Source organism: Chaetodon auriga, chromosome 6 (assembly GCF_051107435.1).
Source record: "Chaetodon auriga isolate fChaAug3 chromosome 6, fChaAug3.hap1, whole genome shotgun sequence".
In the NCBI taxonomy this organism is placed as follows: domain Eukaryota; kingdom Metazoa; phylum Chordata; class Actinopteri; order Chaetodontiformes; family Chaetodontidae; genus Chaetodon; species Chaetodon auriga.
The window spans coordinates 3,348,811-3,366,933 of NC_135079.1; the positions used below are offsets into that span (position 1 = coordinate 3,348,811).

Sequence of the window (18,123 nt, forward strand, 5' to 3'; positions counted from 1 at the left end):
CTTAGTGCCCTGCTCCCCCCCCCCCCACCCCACCCCCCGCAGCCTCCGTTCAGCACAGCCGGCAGCTTACTGGAGCGCAGGCACTAACATCTTGTGGTTGTAATTCAGCTCTCCCAGAACACACAAAAAAATACTCCTCCAGTCTGCCATAAGACAACCTGCCAGGGAAATAAAGTCAGTTTCAAATATGATCAGAAAGGAGCTAACATCCTTTATCATCATTTGAAGCTGCAGGACGATTCAGGTTTTACAAAGTACACGCTACAAAAGTCAGTAAGCTAAAGCAGTTCCAGATTCTCACAGCTCATGAAAGGAAGATACGCCTGCTGGTATCCTTCTCTGATATCACGCCCTGCACCTCCCTCCCCTGACTGCAGCAAACCCTCCTGGCCTTGTCCTGGTCTTTCGTAAGATAAAATTAAGATTTCTGAGAATTTGGTGTTCTTTAGTTTAAGCGCATATTTTCCATTCCATATGTCCATTGGAACCGTTTTCAGCTGTAGACTTGCCCACTGAAATAACATGCACCATGACACTTTCACTGGTCCTGAACAGTGTTTCATGCACAGTGTGCGGTGTTTTAATACACAGCATGAAGTGCTTCATGTGCAGCATGAAATTCCATTCAAAGGCAGGGAACTGAGCAAAGCACTGAACAATGTTCACATGGCCACTTTCACCATACTTTCACTGTTATTACACATAATCCTCTCAACAATGACTAGCATCATGTAGGCATGCCTGCCATTTAAATGATGTGTGCATTTGCTCTGACCTCTTCCTAAGTGTGGTGTATGGAAGTCTGCCATGCTTAAGTGTAATTACACAAAGAGTTGTGAGGGCCAGGCCTTCGGGGAAACAACTGTCAGTGACACATTTTGCCCTGTCTTCTGTTTTCCCACAGCACAGTTGGTCTGATCCTCCTGTTCTCTCAGTATCTCAGCAAAGTCGATGTTCCAATGATCGCTTACAAGGATAAGAAGTGGAAGGTTTTCCAGTATCCGCTCTTCAAGCTCTTCTCTGTGAGTTGCCAACACTATTCCGATCTTACACATTTCAAACAGCACGTTTTTATTTTCGGACTTGCTGCATGAAACCTGTTTATAAGCTCGTGTAAGTATATTCTTATTTTCTGTTTTGGGTTGAGGGTCTTTTATGGGCAGTCAGAGTTATTTGGGGGATGATGTGAGCCCCATCTCTAAGCCCTTAACTGTGACTACAGTCATTACCTGTCAGGTAGAGATCGCCTGTGGTGAGGGGCGAACGCTGGGAACGTTTATGTATCTAAGGATGGGCTTCAGTCAAGCACACATCCTGCTTTTAACATCCGCCACATGCGTGCAGTTACATGCCATGTCAGTGTGAGAGCTGATAAGTGCGGCCTCAATCCTCTACAGGTTGCTGTCAATCACAACCATATAGCCATATATTTTGTACTTTATTACCTACTCACATCAATAGATATGACATATTGTTTATGTTTAACAGCAGCCAAAATGATGACGTGTTGGCAGGAGCCTCGGCTGAGTGGCTATAATGCATAGCATATTGTATTCACTTAATTTGATGCTTAAATATGACCGTTGCATCTCTCAAAATTCATCTTCTTGCATCAAGATGAAATCCAGTAAATCTGAATAGCACAGTTTTCTGGCATGCGTTTCTGCTCTTGAGTTACTGTTTGATCCTCATTCAAGAGTCCTGCACCAGTAACTTATGCAAGTTTCATGCTGAATGAAATTCAGTTTTACACGTACTGAAACACTCCATATGTGACAACAAATTCTAGGCTTTGTTCGGGATGTGTGGTGCCTGGCTGGTCTGCTTCTTACTGACCATCTTTGACGTCCTTCCTTCAAAGACCGATGAGTACGGCTTCTCGGCGAGGACCGACATCAACCTCAATGCTGTGACGAACTCCCCTTGGTTCCACGTGCCTTACCCAGGTAATTGCATAGATATACTTTCACAGCATGCTTTTGATCCTGGATACATAAATGGTCAAACTTACTTGCATATGTGTATCTGTTTACAGGATGCATTTTACAATAACTATGGGTGCCGGTGCTGCAAGAGGTCTAATAATAACAATAATAATAATAATCTTTATTTATACAGCAAAACAAAGTGCTTTAGAGGATCAAAACATTTCAGGAACAATGTCTCAGTTATTGCTATAACTAAGTATCCTGATTGTCAAAAGTCATTGGAATCGTCTGAGTTCTGACTCTCCTTAATTTTGGTTTTGACAAATATCCAGTCACATGCAAACAGAGGGCGTTCTGTGACTTTGCTGACCGTTGCATAATTGCTCTTTAGTGATCCACCAACATCTTGCAGAATCTCTTAGAGCAGTGGTTCCCAACCTGGGGTCTGTGCCCCCCGCTGGCAGGGACCCAAGAGATCGCAGGGGGTGTGCACAATTTTGTCTGCGCTGAGGCTGTGAGGTTACCAAAATTATATTTTTGCACATCAAATTTATAAAATCCCAATAACACATCCTATTGGATAATCAGAATTCTGTACAATCCAAATTAAAACATATTTTTGCTCCACTTTAAATTCCTTAAGCTATTTATTATCTCTGACCTCTGAACTTGCGTAAGCAACCTTCAGGTCAGCTAACCGCTAGTTGCACTAAAATCTGGGGGGGAGTTGGGGTTGGGAACCACTGTCTTAGAGCGAATGAGAATGACCAGCTGTTGCTTTAAATTCTTTTAATTACTGCACAATACACATCCTTCGACACATCACAACATATTTTGAGGACAATAATATGACAAAAATATGGAAAACACACAGCGTAGGACTGCAGCTATTTGTACAATATTCCCAGCAAAGCACTGAGATAGATAAAACTCATACCAGCTGAGTTTTTGAGCACTTTCCAATCTGGCATGTGTGATGACCTATTCATCAAATGCTTGCATGGTTGAATGCATAAGAACTTACATGTACATGTAAGGTTTATATTTGGCCCTTTAAATAATTACAGGTTGACCATGTGTAACTGTGGCAAAGAGAATTTCTTCCAAACTGAAAATGTGTTTTACAGACATACTGTATGTGAGTCTTTCAGCCATGTTGTCAAGACGAAGGTCATCAAACTTTTAATCCGTTCCTTTGGGCATGCCTGTTTGGTTTGTGAGGTAAATAGCTTGAACAAAAGAGCAAAGCCCCGTGTAGCCATTTGTCTGAGGAATTCTATAATCTATAGATTTTCCTACTGGGACTGCTGCCATGAATTTACTGTGTTAAAATCTTGAGAGATGTAACATAAAATCTTAGCATGATTTTGATCTGCACAGGTGTTTGTGTGAAAGGTCGTTCGTCATTTAGACTTTTGTTCTTGCAGATGTGTACTACCACTCATCTATAAATCCATATGAACACATGAACCTTTGAGCCTCTCAGGTCATGTGGTAGTAGTCTGTTAGCCCTCAAAACATGTGGAACATATCATTATTGTGTCAACCAGAGCTGGAACAAACCTTAAAATATTGTTGGATTTGGGCATAAATTCAGGACTGACTTCATGATCGACTGGCTCTGCCCAGGCCTCTGTCCTCTCTCCTCTCCTGTACAGCCTGTGCACCAGTGACTGTATTGAAAGCCATCACATTGTGAGGTTTTGAAGTTTGCAGATGATACAGTTATAGTGAGCCTGCTGAAGTGTCCCGTGATGTGACATGTGAAATGTGTGTATTTTTTTTTTAGATGCTATCACTCCAAATCTGTCAACACACACGCATTAACTGTCAGGATGTGGGAAACGCTGAGGCGTACAAGTGATCGCGGACTATATGATTGACATTAAGCTTGTCACAAACTGACTCTGAGAATGTGACTGCGAGAGATTTAAACAAAGACAAAACAAGAGTGATTTATTAAACCAAGTTTAACAAAAACATAAGATACAGGATGGATGCCAGGATGGGAGAAGCAGAGCAAACATGTGGGCCAGCTCTTAAAGGGCCCAGGTGATCTCAGTTAGCCGATGACCCTCCATGTCAACCAATTGCCTGCTGAGGCTGCCAGGAAATCCTCCAGGACAGTGGGAGGGACGCCACGAAGCTGAGGAAGCGGGATAAGTGTGGTGTTGACAGCCCTGAGACTTTGTCTAATACACTGCCCGGCCAAAAAAGAAAGTCGGCACCCACAAAAAGGTCACACACTCTAACATTTTGTTGGACCGCCTCTAGCTTTGTCGTCTAGCTTTGCATTGTTTCGATAAGCTTCTGCAATGTCACAAAATTTATTTCGTCCCGTGTTGCATTAATTCTTCACAAAGATCTTGTATTGATGATGGGAGAGTCGGGCCTTCTCCAGCACATCCCAAAGATTCTCAATGGGGTTAAGGTCTGGACTCTGTGGTGGCCAATCCATGTGTGAAAATGATGTCTCATGCTCCCTGAACCACTCCTTCACAATGCGAGCCTGATGAATCCTGGCATGGTCATCTTGGAATATGCCCGTGCCATCAGGGAAGAATAAATCCATTGATGGAATAACCTGGTCATTCAGTATATTCAGGTAGTCAGCTGACCTCATTCGTTGGGCACATAATGTTGCTGAACCTAGACCTGACCAACTGCAGCAACCCCAGATCATAGCACTGCCCCCACAGGCTTGTACAGTAGGCACTAGGCATGATGGGTGCATCACTTCATCTGTTAAATCCAGGTGGCGAATGTAAATTGTATGTAAATTGTCTATTTTTATCTATTAGCATACTTGTCTCAATCTTAAACAGAAAAACGCGTTAACAAAGCGGATTAAGGCCTGCAGATGTATTAAAGGTACAGATTTTTACAATAAGGAGTCATTAAAGAAAGCAGAATCCATCCGTTCAGACCAGCCTCTGCACAGGTTCAGACCTTCCCTTCAGGTTCCTGCTTTAAACACTCATTTGGCAAAATTACCAGTCACTTTTTCACACTCTCCGCCATTTAACGCTAAACTCCTACTCTTTTTATATGTTGTATTTAATTGCCTTGTGTGTTATTACTGTTTTTACTTGTCCCTCCGGGATAAATAAAGTTGGACTTGCCATGTAAACTTGTGTCTGTAGCTAGTGTACATGCACAGAAACTAAAGTATGCCTGCTCCGTACCAACAGGACAATGGGGTATGCCCACAGTGAGCGTGTCTTCAGTGTTGGGTATGATGGCAGGCGTCTTGGCATCTACTATGGAATCAATCGGTGACTATTATGCGTGCGCTCGCTTGTCCGGCGCCCCTCCTCCACCGACTCACGCCATAAACCGAGGTATCGCCGTGGAGGGCATCGGCTGTATCCTGGCTGCGCTGTGGGGAACTGGAAACGGCACAACCTCCTACAGCCAGAACATCGCCGCACTTGGCATTACCAAGGTACATGTCACAAGAGCCTGCTCTTGTGTTTTAGGAGCCAACATTTCAGCAAACATTTGCATATCTATACATCACCTGGAGTCCTGTTTCTATCGAATTTATGTCCAATATTCTCTCTCCTTTCTGTTTTTGTCTCCGCCTCCTTATCACAAAAATATCAGGCACTTTAGCTGCTATATATTCCACTTTCTTCACTCGCTAGTTGCTAACTTTGCCGCCATGTGACTCTGTGCAGGTCGAGTACGGGGGGTCTAACTGGCTTACAACAGCTGCGAGTGAACCACAGTGTTACATTCACAATGAATTTAAAGCGATTACAAGAGGAACTATTCACTGTGTCTTGAAAGAAGTCTGCATGCAGACTTTTAAGGTCTAGCAGAGCGCTGGGTTGGTTAACTTCCTGTCAGCCCTTCCCCATGGAAGAATCTCTGCTGCTGTCTTCCATAATGTTCCAGAACATTATAATAGCCTTCAAAGGGCTCCTAGTGTGAGGCACACAGGGGTTCACAGAAAGCTTTGTGATCCTCTATTATCAGTCCACCTGCGCGTAGTTAAATAGAAGATTAAGTTACAAGAGATTATACATAAATGAAAAAATATGTGCAGGTTTAACTTTAGGTGAAACGTTTAGATAGTCGTAAGCTTTAATCCCACATTTTCTGAGTACCATTACGTTACAAGTCTATTTGTTATAATACTATATATAACTATATAATTATAATTATTTTCCATTTTTTTGGTTTGCTCAAGGGCAACACTGTTTGTCATGTTGATTCTAGACTTCAGTCACACTGCAAGGACTCAGTCATGTGACATACTGTGTTCCTTCTGCTCATGTGATGCACGCGGTCACCAAGTGCAAGTGAGTAGCAGACTAAATGACGTGTGGAATGCAGAAATAATTTTGATTTATGGTCATTCAATGTCTCTCCGGCTAAGAGCTTTGCAAGCCAGGGGGCACTCCGGTGTTGACATTGAGTTTATGTTGATGGCGACAAATCCATGTGCAATCCATCTCCTGTGGGCATCATCAAGGGATTTTAAGTTATTCAGAATTATGATGTTTACATAAAATGTCAGCTGAAAACCATAAAAAAAACCCCATCCGTCCCATAATAAACAGTATTTATGGACAAAACTGACTCTTTAATTACGCCGCCCGAACGTCTGCCCAGACTGATAACATATAAAAATACAGAACTGCAGGGCTTTTTCTTAGCACATGGCCCAAGTTGAAGTTCCACTTTAGTGAGCTGCTGATGTGAACACTCATAAAGTTGTCAATTTCCTTTAGATGTACACCTTCCTTGGAATGGACAATAAAATCACGCTGTTTCGTGAACGGAGCTTTAGAGCGTGCTGTAAACTTAAGTTTCATACAGATGGAAACTGCAACACCTCCTCTGCCCTGTATCTCCCAAAATGGATAGCTGTTTTCAAAAAAATTGTCCTCACATTCTTTAAAATTCTAAACTTGTCCATCGTTAAATAATGGGCAACCATCAGCACTGCGCAGATGAAAGCATCCATAAAGATGTCTGAATGCACTCTTTTGGCAAACGCAGATGATGTTCATGCTGAGGTGACAGACTTTGCATGTATTTATATGCATTTTCTTGGCGCGCATCACTAGAACGGTATGTATTAAATCTATAGCACAGACTGATGGTGTGTCAGTTTGATGTACTCTTCGAGCAGCACTGCTCCCTCCCGCTGCAGATAAAAGCCTAGCCTCCCACCTCATGTTTCATGGCCTTTGCAGGCTTGACCTGAGCATTCTTTAACTGAGGCCGCATTCTCAGATGTCTTCATTTCACTCAAAAATCACTGCAGATGAGAGTGATTGTTCCTTTGTCAAAATGTCTCTGTTTTTCAAAGTTTTTCTGAGTAAAAAACAAACCTGGCGCAGTTGATGATGCATGATTAACCCATCTTGTACACACCGGATAACGATCCTCTGTCCTGATTTTATGCTTGGCAGGTTGGCAGCAGACTGGTCCTACAGATGACGGGTATTCTGATGATCGTTCTGGGGATCTTTGGAAAATTTGGAGCAGTTTTTATCACCATTCCAGACCCAGTCATCGGAGGCATGTTCCTCATTATGTTTGGAATGATTGCAGCGGTGGGAATATCAAACCTCCAGGTAACCTCATTTCAATTATCTAACATGTCATATTTTATTTTGTGGACATGTTAATCTGAAGCACCCAATGAATGAAGCACTGAAAAATATTTAGAAATTCAAGATCCTGAGACACAAAACATCCACAAACACGATAATGAGTCTAATTGGATCCAGGGGTGCTGCTCTGGCACTGACTCTGTGACCTGAAATACAACCAAAAACAAAAGAGTCCTACGGGGATCAATTAAACGCACATAATTAAATAATCTATATTTGGATCGCTCAAAAGCAGAAAGCAAGAAATCAATTAATTTAAAGATCCGGTGTGTAGGATTTAATGGCATCTAATATTATTTCTTAATATTATATTCAGTTTCTGCCAATAGATCCTCCTCAATCCTGCACACTGGACCTTTTATTTAAAAGACAAACCAAAGTGACTACTCAAAGTCAGCATCGAAACAGTGAATATTCATCTCTTTCATACGGGAGTTTACATAATCCACAGTTGCATATCAGATATCAAATACAAAACCATTGCTCTCTCTGCGTTAGTATTTAGCGTGGCAGTGCCTGGCCTTCGAGAGTCCATGACACACCCGTGAACGCCTCCTTATGGTGGTGATATACTTTGGTCATCAGTGTCGCTGGGAAGGAGTCCAAGACACAGGAAACCAAATGAACTAGGGTCAATTGTAATACTGTTTCCTGGCACAAGATATTTCAAGGTGATTAAAGCAAGAGTGCAGGGCAAGTCTAAGCGCTGTTGCCCATTAAAACCACCCACAAACAGTTTTTTTCTGCTTGTTTGAAAAGTCTCAAACTGCTCCTTTAATGAGAACTGAAATCTTCAAGTATTTCGGTGACGGTTTCTTTAGGTTCCAAGTGGCCGGGAGTTTGAGGGAGAAAGAAAATGAACTCAAATCCAGAAATGTTTCCTTTGTGCAGTCACTGAATCATTAGTGCAGAGAGCCAAAGTCCCACCCACAGTGTGTTTTCCCATAAGGGTTTCTCTGAAAAAAGGCAAATGATGACACAAGGTTTGCAGTGAACTACAGCCCCCCCGAGACTCGTCAAAGATGTCAAAACCTTGTGGGAGCTACAGTATAACATAGATCGATAGATATTCAGAAAGACCAATAAAAAAAATCCTCAGTGGGAGAATACGTGAGAGCAGGGAGCTACTGGAACAGAAACTAACTCAGAACTGGGGCAGATCTTTGGCTCTTGATCAACAACTGTGTCAAAGCCCCTCAGTCATTTTGCATAATGGGTCTGGAAAAATGTTGCTTCTTTACAATTTAATTAACCAGTCAGAGGACATTTATAGACCGATCTGGCCTGTGTTGACCTGAAACGATCAGATAAATGTGAATCCTGGCCCAGAATAGAGGTCAGGTCGTTTTTGAAGATCCAGATTATTTCTAATCACATTTTAGTGAAGTTCCAAAACAGAGATGGCAGTCAGCTGATGCACAAAGACAAAACAAAGTCTTTTTCTCTCTCTGCAGTATGTGGACCTTAACTCTTCCCGTAACCTCCTTATCCTCGGCTTCTCCACCTTCAGCGGTCTCGTTTTACCCACCTGGTTCCACTCCAATCCCGGCATCATTGACACAGGTGATTTTCAGACAGTCATGGACACACTGATGCACATGCACACGTTAAGTATCACCTTAAAGTGGGAGCAGCCCATAGGATTATTAAATCTACACACATAATGACTATGCCTAACAACATACACAAATTTGTTTAGTCTGGATCATCAGATAGGGGCATAATTGAATGACCGAGGTCAAGACATTGGGGGACAGGTAGAATACGATTAGTGACGCCATTAGGCAAGTCCCACCAGGACATTAAATATCATGTGCTTCTGTCCCACAACAGACAGAGACATTCAAGAAAAACTGCTTCTTTCTAACGTAATTTGGACAGAAAGAGTGAAGAAACAGAGGAAAAAGTGCTAGTTGGTGAATGGAGAGATGAGCTGTGAACTCTCACAGAGGTGGAGGGCAGAGCTCATCTCTCCATTCACCAACTAGCACATTGCTAGTTGGTGAATGGAGAGATGAGCTGTGAACTCTCACAGAGGTGGAGGGCAGAGCTCCATCAGAGAGGAGTGAATTCAAAGTGATGATCATTTTTTCTTGCCACTCTCAAAAGATCAGTAATGGAACGGACTCAGTCAGATCGCTCGTTCTTGAAAGAGCAAAGATAGCATCAGGAAACAACGCCAGAAACAGACACAGGCTGTAAATCCTTATCAGAGGAGCAACGTGGTCCTCTGAAAGTGAGGCTGTGTGCTCCTCCGCTTACAGATTACCCTTGAGAAGATGGCAGCGGTTCGCCAGCCTAAGCGCCTAAGGCCAAGGTTTTCCTCCAATCCCACAGGCCCAGATGGCAAACGCTTGGCTACCATTCGTCTTTAGCCTAGATTTGAAAGTGGCAAGGAGAGCCTTTTCAATTGTCTTAACTGGTCCTGAACTTTGAATCAGTTTGTGTGTGTGCATTTGTTTGTTTGTTTGTGTGTGTGTGTGTGTGTGTGTGTGTGTGTGTTTGTTTCTTTACTTGTTTTGCCCCAAATAGGCATTTTAATGACAGAAATGTCAGTTGTTTTGTATCTTGGTCAGGCAGTCGGGTCAAACCACCTGCGTCCAGTTGGGTGTAAGAAGCTGTTCAGCCTCCAGGGGCCACTAAGGAGACTTTTACACTCTTGATCTTGATTTTTTTAGCACGTTCACACAGTGTGTAGAGGTTATTCAGACAGGCTTATCTTGATTATAAATGACTCGGGGAAACAACAGTCACATCACCACAGGTGTGCAGATTATTGGCGACTGTCAGATACGACACTATAGACACACTGGATAGATCAAGTTGTCAGATTTTGCAATTCGGACTCATCTTCTGACTTAAGCTTTTATTTTCAATACCATCATTTTCTTCTCACTTAGACACATGACTGATTACAGATATTACAGATCGACTTGACGCGACATGAAATCTGAGTCAGACTACTTTTGACTTTTGACTTTGTGCAGGGAAAAGTTGATGTTCTTGAAAAACTGTTTAACTCCCCTGCAGCTGCAACTGGTAAACCCATCATCTATGTCACATAAGTTATGAAAAGTTGTAAAAATTATTCGGGAAACTTTTTTACCCTTGAAAAAGATTAAAGGGAGAAAATTAGGAAAGTGGGGTGACAGAGGGCAAAATTCTCACACATTACCACTGGGCTAAATGTGGGTTAAACTGGGTTTAGTGGTGTCAGGGGGTTGATTTTGTGTTCCAGTGGACACAAATGGCAGTGGATGTGGGTTCAGAGCCTGTGGTTAATGTCTTTGTCACTCCAGTAGTGTCACTAGTGGTTGGTTGAGTAGGCAGAGGAACTCATGGGAAAATGAAATTGGGAAAAAAAAGACATTAAATTTGACAATATTGACAATAAAGTGAAATATTGTTTTTCAAGACAGGAAATTCTCCAGTTGACGTTACGCAAACATAATACACACACTCATACACGTACAAACGTACACGCAACAGGTAGAACCCAATTACACTAATCCAGCCATGAAACATTAATCCAACAGATGCAACTCGACCATGTGGAGCTTTTACAATCAAGACTGATCAATCAGAGCTCTCAGAAGCTCAGATCAATCAAAGGCCATCAGCTGATGATTCTCTGCTCTTGATGACACATTGATCGGCCGTGGAACACGTCTCTAGCCGCTTCCTATGAAGCGCCATCAAAAGAGCAATCCTCTAGATTAAACAGCTCTTCTCTGCAGACATAACACCTTGATCCTATGAGTCATGTGATGCAAGTGTCTCCCAGGAAAGTGCTAATCCAGAGTTCAACACTGGGCATGAGGGTTTGTCTGGTTTTCTCGGGTCTAGGCTGCTTACCTCTCAATCCTCTTGGCAAAGTGCCATGTAACTGGCTGTAATCTGCCCGGCTCAGATAAAGCACTCTTGCCCCCAAGTTTTTCCCCAGCCTCAATACTTAGCTGATAGCGCCACACAAGAAGAGGCCTGTCAGCTTTGTAAACAAACTGCTGCTCACCCAGACATCTTTAGATGTACAGGCTGTGGGATTTAAATCAACTCAGCGGGTGCCATGAACTTTTGACTGCTGCCTCTCTGGGCAGGAAATATGTGTGCCTGCCTGTGTGTCCGTGTTTGGATGGGTCCTTTGAACAAGTGTGTGTTCAGAGTCCAACTACGACAGCACAGTTTGCAGATCTTGATTCAATTCAATACAACTTCATTAGGCACTTCATTGCCTGAGGGGCATTATGAAAGCAGGGAGTCAGACCTGCAGGCATCCACGTATTCAATGGCGCTCTGTATTCAACCATGTGCTTGAGGTAGCACATGCCACAAGAAAGGCCAACTGTTTCTCAGGATATTGGAGTGCCAAGGTGGTCTAGTTATTACAGAGGCTGCCCCTCAGACACCAAGCGACTTTCATAAGTCCAAATGTCTGAATGTCGGTGGACCTGCAGACTTCACAGGACTCTCCTGGGAAATCCTGCCAGGCCATCCATGTGGCCTTCAAGGAGAGCTCACTGCAAGTACCAGCAAAGTTTTCTCTCTGCAGGTTAGTCTTATCTTTTTCTCATCATTTACTCCACTTCAAAAGTGTTGTAAATACTTACAAGAAGAAAAGATAAGATAGATAAGATAAAGAAGGAAATAAAAAAAAAGGTATTTTCTCACATAACCCTAGCAGTGTCCAGCCATGCAGACTTTTTTCATTTTGCCTGGCCAAGTTTGTGATATCCATCTCTGAGATTTCTGCCAACACCCCTACACAATGGAGGTTGATGATCTCAAATGGCATTCAGCTCCGATGAAAACTGTTCACGGTGAAATCTGTGGATTATCCAGAGTAAGTGGACTATTACAAGGGGCTGATGAAATATGATCCAGGAAGTCCAGGTTGAGTAAAAACCTTATCTGGTGCCAAGACACTCAACAGTGGTTTATAATATTACGAGAAAGGATTTTAATACTCTGTTTTGTTTTTTTTTTAGCTTCCGTCATGGCAATTCAATAAAAATAAAAATAAATGCAATGTGGGGTTGTGCAGAAACTCCACTGTCCTCCTCCATCCCATCGCAGAGACAAAAACTGTGAAGCTCGGTAACATAAAACCAAAGCTGTCGTCGTGGGTAGCTGTAGAAAATGACTTTTGTCAACTGTGTGATCTTTTAACTGTTGTGAAAAAATGTATTTTCACTTATGAATATGTCATCTGAAGGACTGTTGAATGAACTTTGATCAATGCTGTAGTACAAACTGCCTTGTGTCTGCCAGTATACATCTGATGACGGCAGTGTCGTCTTTGGACATGTGGAGGGAATACAAGGACGTGGTTCCTTGGGTTCAACACAGAGATGTGGATTGTCTGGTCAAGAAAGCCTGTCTGGCCTCATATAACATCCAATCAATTGATGGATTGGAGATGGACTGTGCGTGGGTTGAGTGTTGTCCTGAGGGATTTACTGTCATTTAAAATGACCTCTGACCTCCATGTGGAGGAGGCAAGGGCAAAGCGAACCTCCCGGTGAGATTTATTTGAAGGTAATAAGTTACTTGTAAATGTTATTGTTTCTGCTTGAAGGAGTAAAAGAGTTGGACCAGGTGATTGTCGTGCTCTTCACCACACACATGTTCATCGGAGGATTCTTTGGGTTTATCCTGGACAACACCATTCCAGGTATGACAAAATACTCGTGCAAACAATGATAAATTATCACACAAGCCATAACGTCACCATAAGCAGACTGTCTTTCCTTTCTCAGGCACTGACAAAGAGCGGGGCATCCGCAGCTGGCAGGACAAAGTGCAGAATGAAAGCACAAACACGTGTGACCAGTCGTGTTACGATGTCCCCTTCTGCACCTGTGTTTTGAAACGGTTTAGGTGTTTCCAGTACCTGCCCTTCCTCCCGTCTTACAAGACCGCCCAACAGAGGACATCCAAGTAAGGAAGCGTTGACTTACAGGGCAGCATTGATGCTGGCTTATTAGCACCATTAAGACGAACTGAAGTTAGTAAGCATTGAGAAAAAGGAAAGTTATGTTGTTTAATTGCTCCTGCAGTGATATGAAACCTCACTGTGAGTGTTAACCACTGTGACACTGCGTTTTCTGCTGAGCACGTCCTCACCTGAAAAACTACCGTAAACAGCAGAGGTTCTCAAACTTAAAACTAAAAGACCCGCATCTGATTTTATTCATGGGCAGACGTTTGGAACGTTTGGTGATTACAAAATAACAATTAACCAATTAATTAATGTCACATCTCTTGTGATTGGGCCAGCACGAAACTGAGGCAGACGAGGCTCAGACATTTTTCCATTTGTCATTTTTTTACTCATTTACACTGGTTGCAAAAACTGAGAAAAGGAGAAACATTCTGAAACATTCTGCAATTTAGCAGCTGATAGCCAATTCTTCTGTGTGACGTTAATGTGTGAACATGGCAGCAACAACACACAGCGGTCTCTCCAATGTCATGACAATGAGATGAACCACAACACAACCACGTCCATCTGTGGAAAGGATCACAGTGAATGACCTGCAGCTGTACTGTATATTTAGCATCACTAACAGTTACTGTACACTGTAGATAAAAAAAAAAGAATTTATTTAAGCCTAATTATCCTATTATATTCTAATATTTTCACTTTCTTTCAAGTCAATTATTCAAATCTTTTGCGAGCATATGTTGTTGTGAACAGACTGAAAACATCGTATTGATGATGAGATACTTAACTAGGAAGTGCTCTCAGACCTCCAGATCAACCGTATGAGACAAGCTTAGCGATTCTTGACAAATCCTGTAGTCCGTCCAGTGCCCTGCTGTCAGCTCCAGGGAATGACCCACCTGGGAGCCGAGCGGTTCGATGGTGGGTCCACAGAGTAGAGAGGATGCAACTGGAGAATAATCTGATTCCGCACAAGAGGTGAACTATCAGTTTACGAGTTTTTGGCACAACGCCAGTGTTTGATAATTTAGATAATTTGGTTGCGGATATCATCGTGTTGCTGTTGTTCCTACAACATCATAATTATCAATTATTTCCTAAACCTAACCGAGCAGTTTGGTTGCCTAACCAAACTGCCACAGAAAACTGAAAATAAAATCAAAAAGAAGCTGAAAATAAGTGAACTAAGTCTGTGCTTGACCCATTCGTCCACCATGACCTGCCCCCTGTGCCGACTTGTTGATCAATTACAACGACGGTCCTGGAACAACATCAACTGAGATACAGTGTTTCCCAACCACTGTGCCGCGGCACATAAGTGTGCCATGAGAAATCATCAGGTGTACCGTGGAAGATCATCCAGCTTCACCTGATTGGTGCTCTAAGGCTTAGAGCACCAATCAGGTGAAATCTCCCTGTGTGTCTTTCTTCAATTCCTGCAAGAATATCAGCTTTGTGTTCAACTAAACAGGCCCAGATTTCACACTGAGTAAGTAAATTGAGTAAATTGAGACTAGATTTTCATTATATTTCAATGAATATACTTTTTGTGACATTTTTGTTTGGAGGTGTGCCTTGTGAATTTTCTAATGCCAAATATGTGCCGTGGCTCAAAAAGGTTGGGAAACACTGATCCAGCAGCACAGCACCAACACGGTTTGAGAGTTTGAGTGTTTAAAGCTGCAGTCTGAAGTCTGAGACGAAAGAAGTGGAGAGTAAACCATCATAGTGAGGGAGTGGCAAGCTGATTAGCAGCAGCAGAGCAGAGGACGGTCTGGGAATATATGGTTTGACCATGTCCTGGATGTAGGATGGGCCTGGAGCATTCACAGCACAGAAAGCAAGTACCAGTGTCTTTAATCAGTGCTCATAACGAGCTTCCAAAGACATTCGTTAAACACAATCCTCTCATTTGTAAATTGCACTCTTTTGGTTGTGCAAAGCTTTTTGAGGCTTTCAGCATGCAGAAAATCTTTGCATGACGCCGCTCATCCTTTTTGACAACATCCAAGTCACATTGATGTAGAAATGAATTAATGTAGAAACTGCTCCATTGCAGAGAAATGAGTTAAAAACTGTATTTAGTAAATGTGTCATGAAGCTACTGAAGGCACTCTTCAGGCATTACTAATGTCAGTAAGATCACCACTACCTCATCAACCACACTAACTTCCAGAAACACATCACTGGAAAACAGAACACAATATATTATATTAAAAGCTGTTTTCATTAACGTTATTAAGGTTACTGCTTTATTCATTTTTCGTTTGGTGTTTTGTAACTTTTAAATCAGATGCTTTTACATAATAAAAAAAAATACAAATGTAAGTAATACTAACTGTTGTACTATAATTGTGTTCATGAACATATTAATATTTATTCATATTGAATCAGTCCTAAACTGTCACAGTAAAGCTGTTACATGAATTCTAAAGTGAATAAAAATTTTCATCATCTTTCTCAGTTTTTTTTTTTTTTTTTTCCAGTTTTAGATATGAGGTTTGATTTAGGTTGCTCTTGTTGTTGGTTTTAATTTTTCATCTTTTTTTCCTTTGGCCTTTTGGTCAAGGTCAAAATGAAAAAAAAAAAAAGAATTACAGTGAGCTGTTTAAAAGCGAGGGGTAACACAGACTCTATTGGTTCTGCCTCGCGGGAGATCTGCCGGATCGGATGGCTCGGATCAGCCAGGATTTGCTGGACCTTTCAAAGTTCTTACAGATGTGGACGCACATTCAAAGTTGTGCCATTTAGCTGCACACTTAAGACAATACCCTGCAATCTATTCTATTTTGAGGGTAAGTGACTCATACCAGCTGACGAAGGAGAATGTGGCTGATTCAATAAAACGAGAATCAAATATTTCCATGAAGAACATTAACATTAAAACTTCAAAGCTTCTGATAAATGATGCTTGAAGGTCAGCTTGTCATCAATTACAGTGCCAAGATATTTGTTCTGCCGCACAAACTCAACAGCCTGATCATTAATCACCACAGGAGAGACGGCTGTGGGATTCTTCCTGTTTTTTTCTCTTTAGTCTGATGTCCAAGAAGGACGGATTGCACCCCTCCTTGAATTCTGCCACTACAGGGTCACAACCAGGATTATCACTGCTGAGGAGAAACACGGTGACAAGCCATCGTGAAAGAATCGAGGACAGAACCTCAGCACGATTGGCTGGGATTCAGTGGGACCTGTGTGTCACATACTTCACAAAGGGTATCAAAGGCCCCCGTCCAGAAGCCTGCACGAATGGTCTCAAACACCATAGATATGGCTCCACTTTGTGATGGGTCCACTCTTGAGCGATCATCTGTCAACTACGCTATGGATTCTTCTGACATGGAGAAAAATATTTTCTGACAAAGCTTCATATTTGTAAGTATCTGAAGGAATGAAATCTCAGGATAATATTTTGCTATATTTATCATCTTTCTTTAATTAGTAGAACTCAATTCAATCAATTTTGACATCAAAAAGACATGTGGGTAGCATACAAATCCAATAAATACAGCAAATTTAGATCATTTAGGTCAATTAAAATGGTGAAATCCATTAGATAAGGAGACCTTAAGGCCTCTAAATAATTCTGGGAAAAAAAAAAAAAATCATTAGTCATAGCAGTCAAATCACATCCTTTACATAAAGAATGAGTCTTACGGGTCCCATATCGAGCACCTGTTGTTTTCTTGTGCCTCTGAAAGTTGATCAATGCTCTACGCCAACACTGTTAAATTGCCCAATACTGTGAGCTGTTAACTAAGACCGTTACTGAACTGGAATGTGAAGCTTACTTGTTTTTGAGCAAAAAATATTCTTATTTTGGACCTCCTCCTTCTCCTTTTCCCTTCGGGCTACTTCATGCTTAGTTGCTTTTTCTTCGCTCTGTTTAACGGCAGATTATAACCATTGCTTTTGAGGCTGCACACTGACATCCTCTACTTTATCAGAGGCATCGTGGTTAGTGGTTCATCAAAATAGAAGTCCTCTGCTACTGCTGTACCCCTGCCCTACCAAGACTATTAACATTACATGTTTACAGATCGATATCACTCAGATATCAACCTCCTGATACCTGAGGATGGTTGCAAATGGGGGTAAATTTTGCCAATTTTAATGAGGACTGGCACAAGTTAGCATCAATTGTATCAAAGGTTGATTGTTTTAAATGGAAACTTTAGGCTATGTCCAAATTTACTCCTTCAGGCTTCCTGTGTCTGGGACTTTAAGAGCCAATGACTATTGCAAAGCATTTTCTATTTGAAAAGAGACTTTGGTGGCTTTTGCTCTGGATGAATAAGAATTTTGTACGTCTATTGAGTTATGCAATTACACAGTGATGTGCACCTATGCTAACGTAGAAAAGGGCACTAATTGCGACAGAGCATCTAATAATATCTAAGGAGAAGGTTAACTGGGTTAATGGAAATGCTAGGATTAGACTTCTAGTGGGAGAGGTTAAGGTGAAATTTAGGTCACCGAGCCAAGAGACCCTCACAGCTATAGCAATAATCAGGTGTCTATACATGTGTCGATTAGCACATGGATGCTTGAGTATGCGGCCGCGTTTTGGCATTTTCAAGTTCTTTTCCTTCGACAAAAGCTTTGAAGTTGACTGATG

The 18,123-nt window shown here is 41.9% G+C and overlaps 1 protein-coding gene across 1 annotated transcript in view; it reads left to right on the plus strand.

The window, feature by feature from the left end:
- The window catches only part of LOC143322250 (solute carrier family 23 member 2), a 35,760-nt gene extending 19,975 nt beyond the window's left edge, over positions 1-15,785 (plus strand). The window contains exons 6-12 of the mRNA XM_076733312.1: positions 905-1,022; positions 1,790-1,946; positions 5,120-5,373; positions 7,355-7,519; positions 9,013-9,121; positions 13,134-13,229; positions 13,315-15,785. Of these exons, the coding sequence (XP_076589427.1) occupies positions 905-1,022; positions 1,790-1,946; positions 5,120-5,373; positions 7,355-7,519; positions 9,013-9,121; positions 13,134-13,229; positions 13,315-13,499 (1,084 nt within the window). The 3' untranslated portion in view covers positions 13,500-15,785. The remainder of the gene's footprint in view (positions 1-904; positions 1,023-1,789; positions 1,947-5,119; positions 5,374-7,354; positions 7,520-9,012; positions 9,122-13,133; positions 13,230-13,314) is intronic.
- Positions 15,786-18,123: the final 2,338 nt, after the last annotated feature.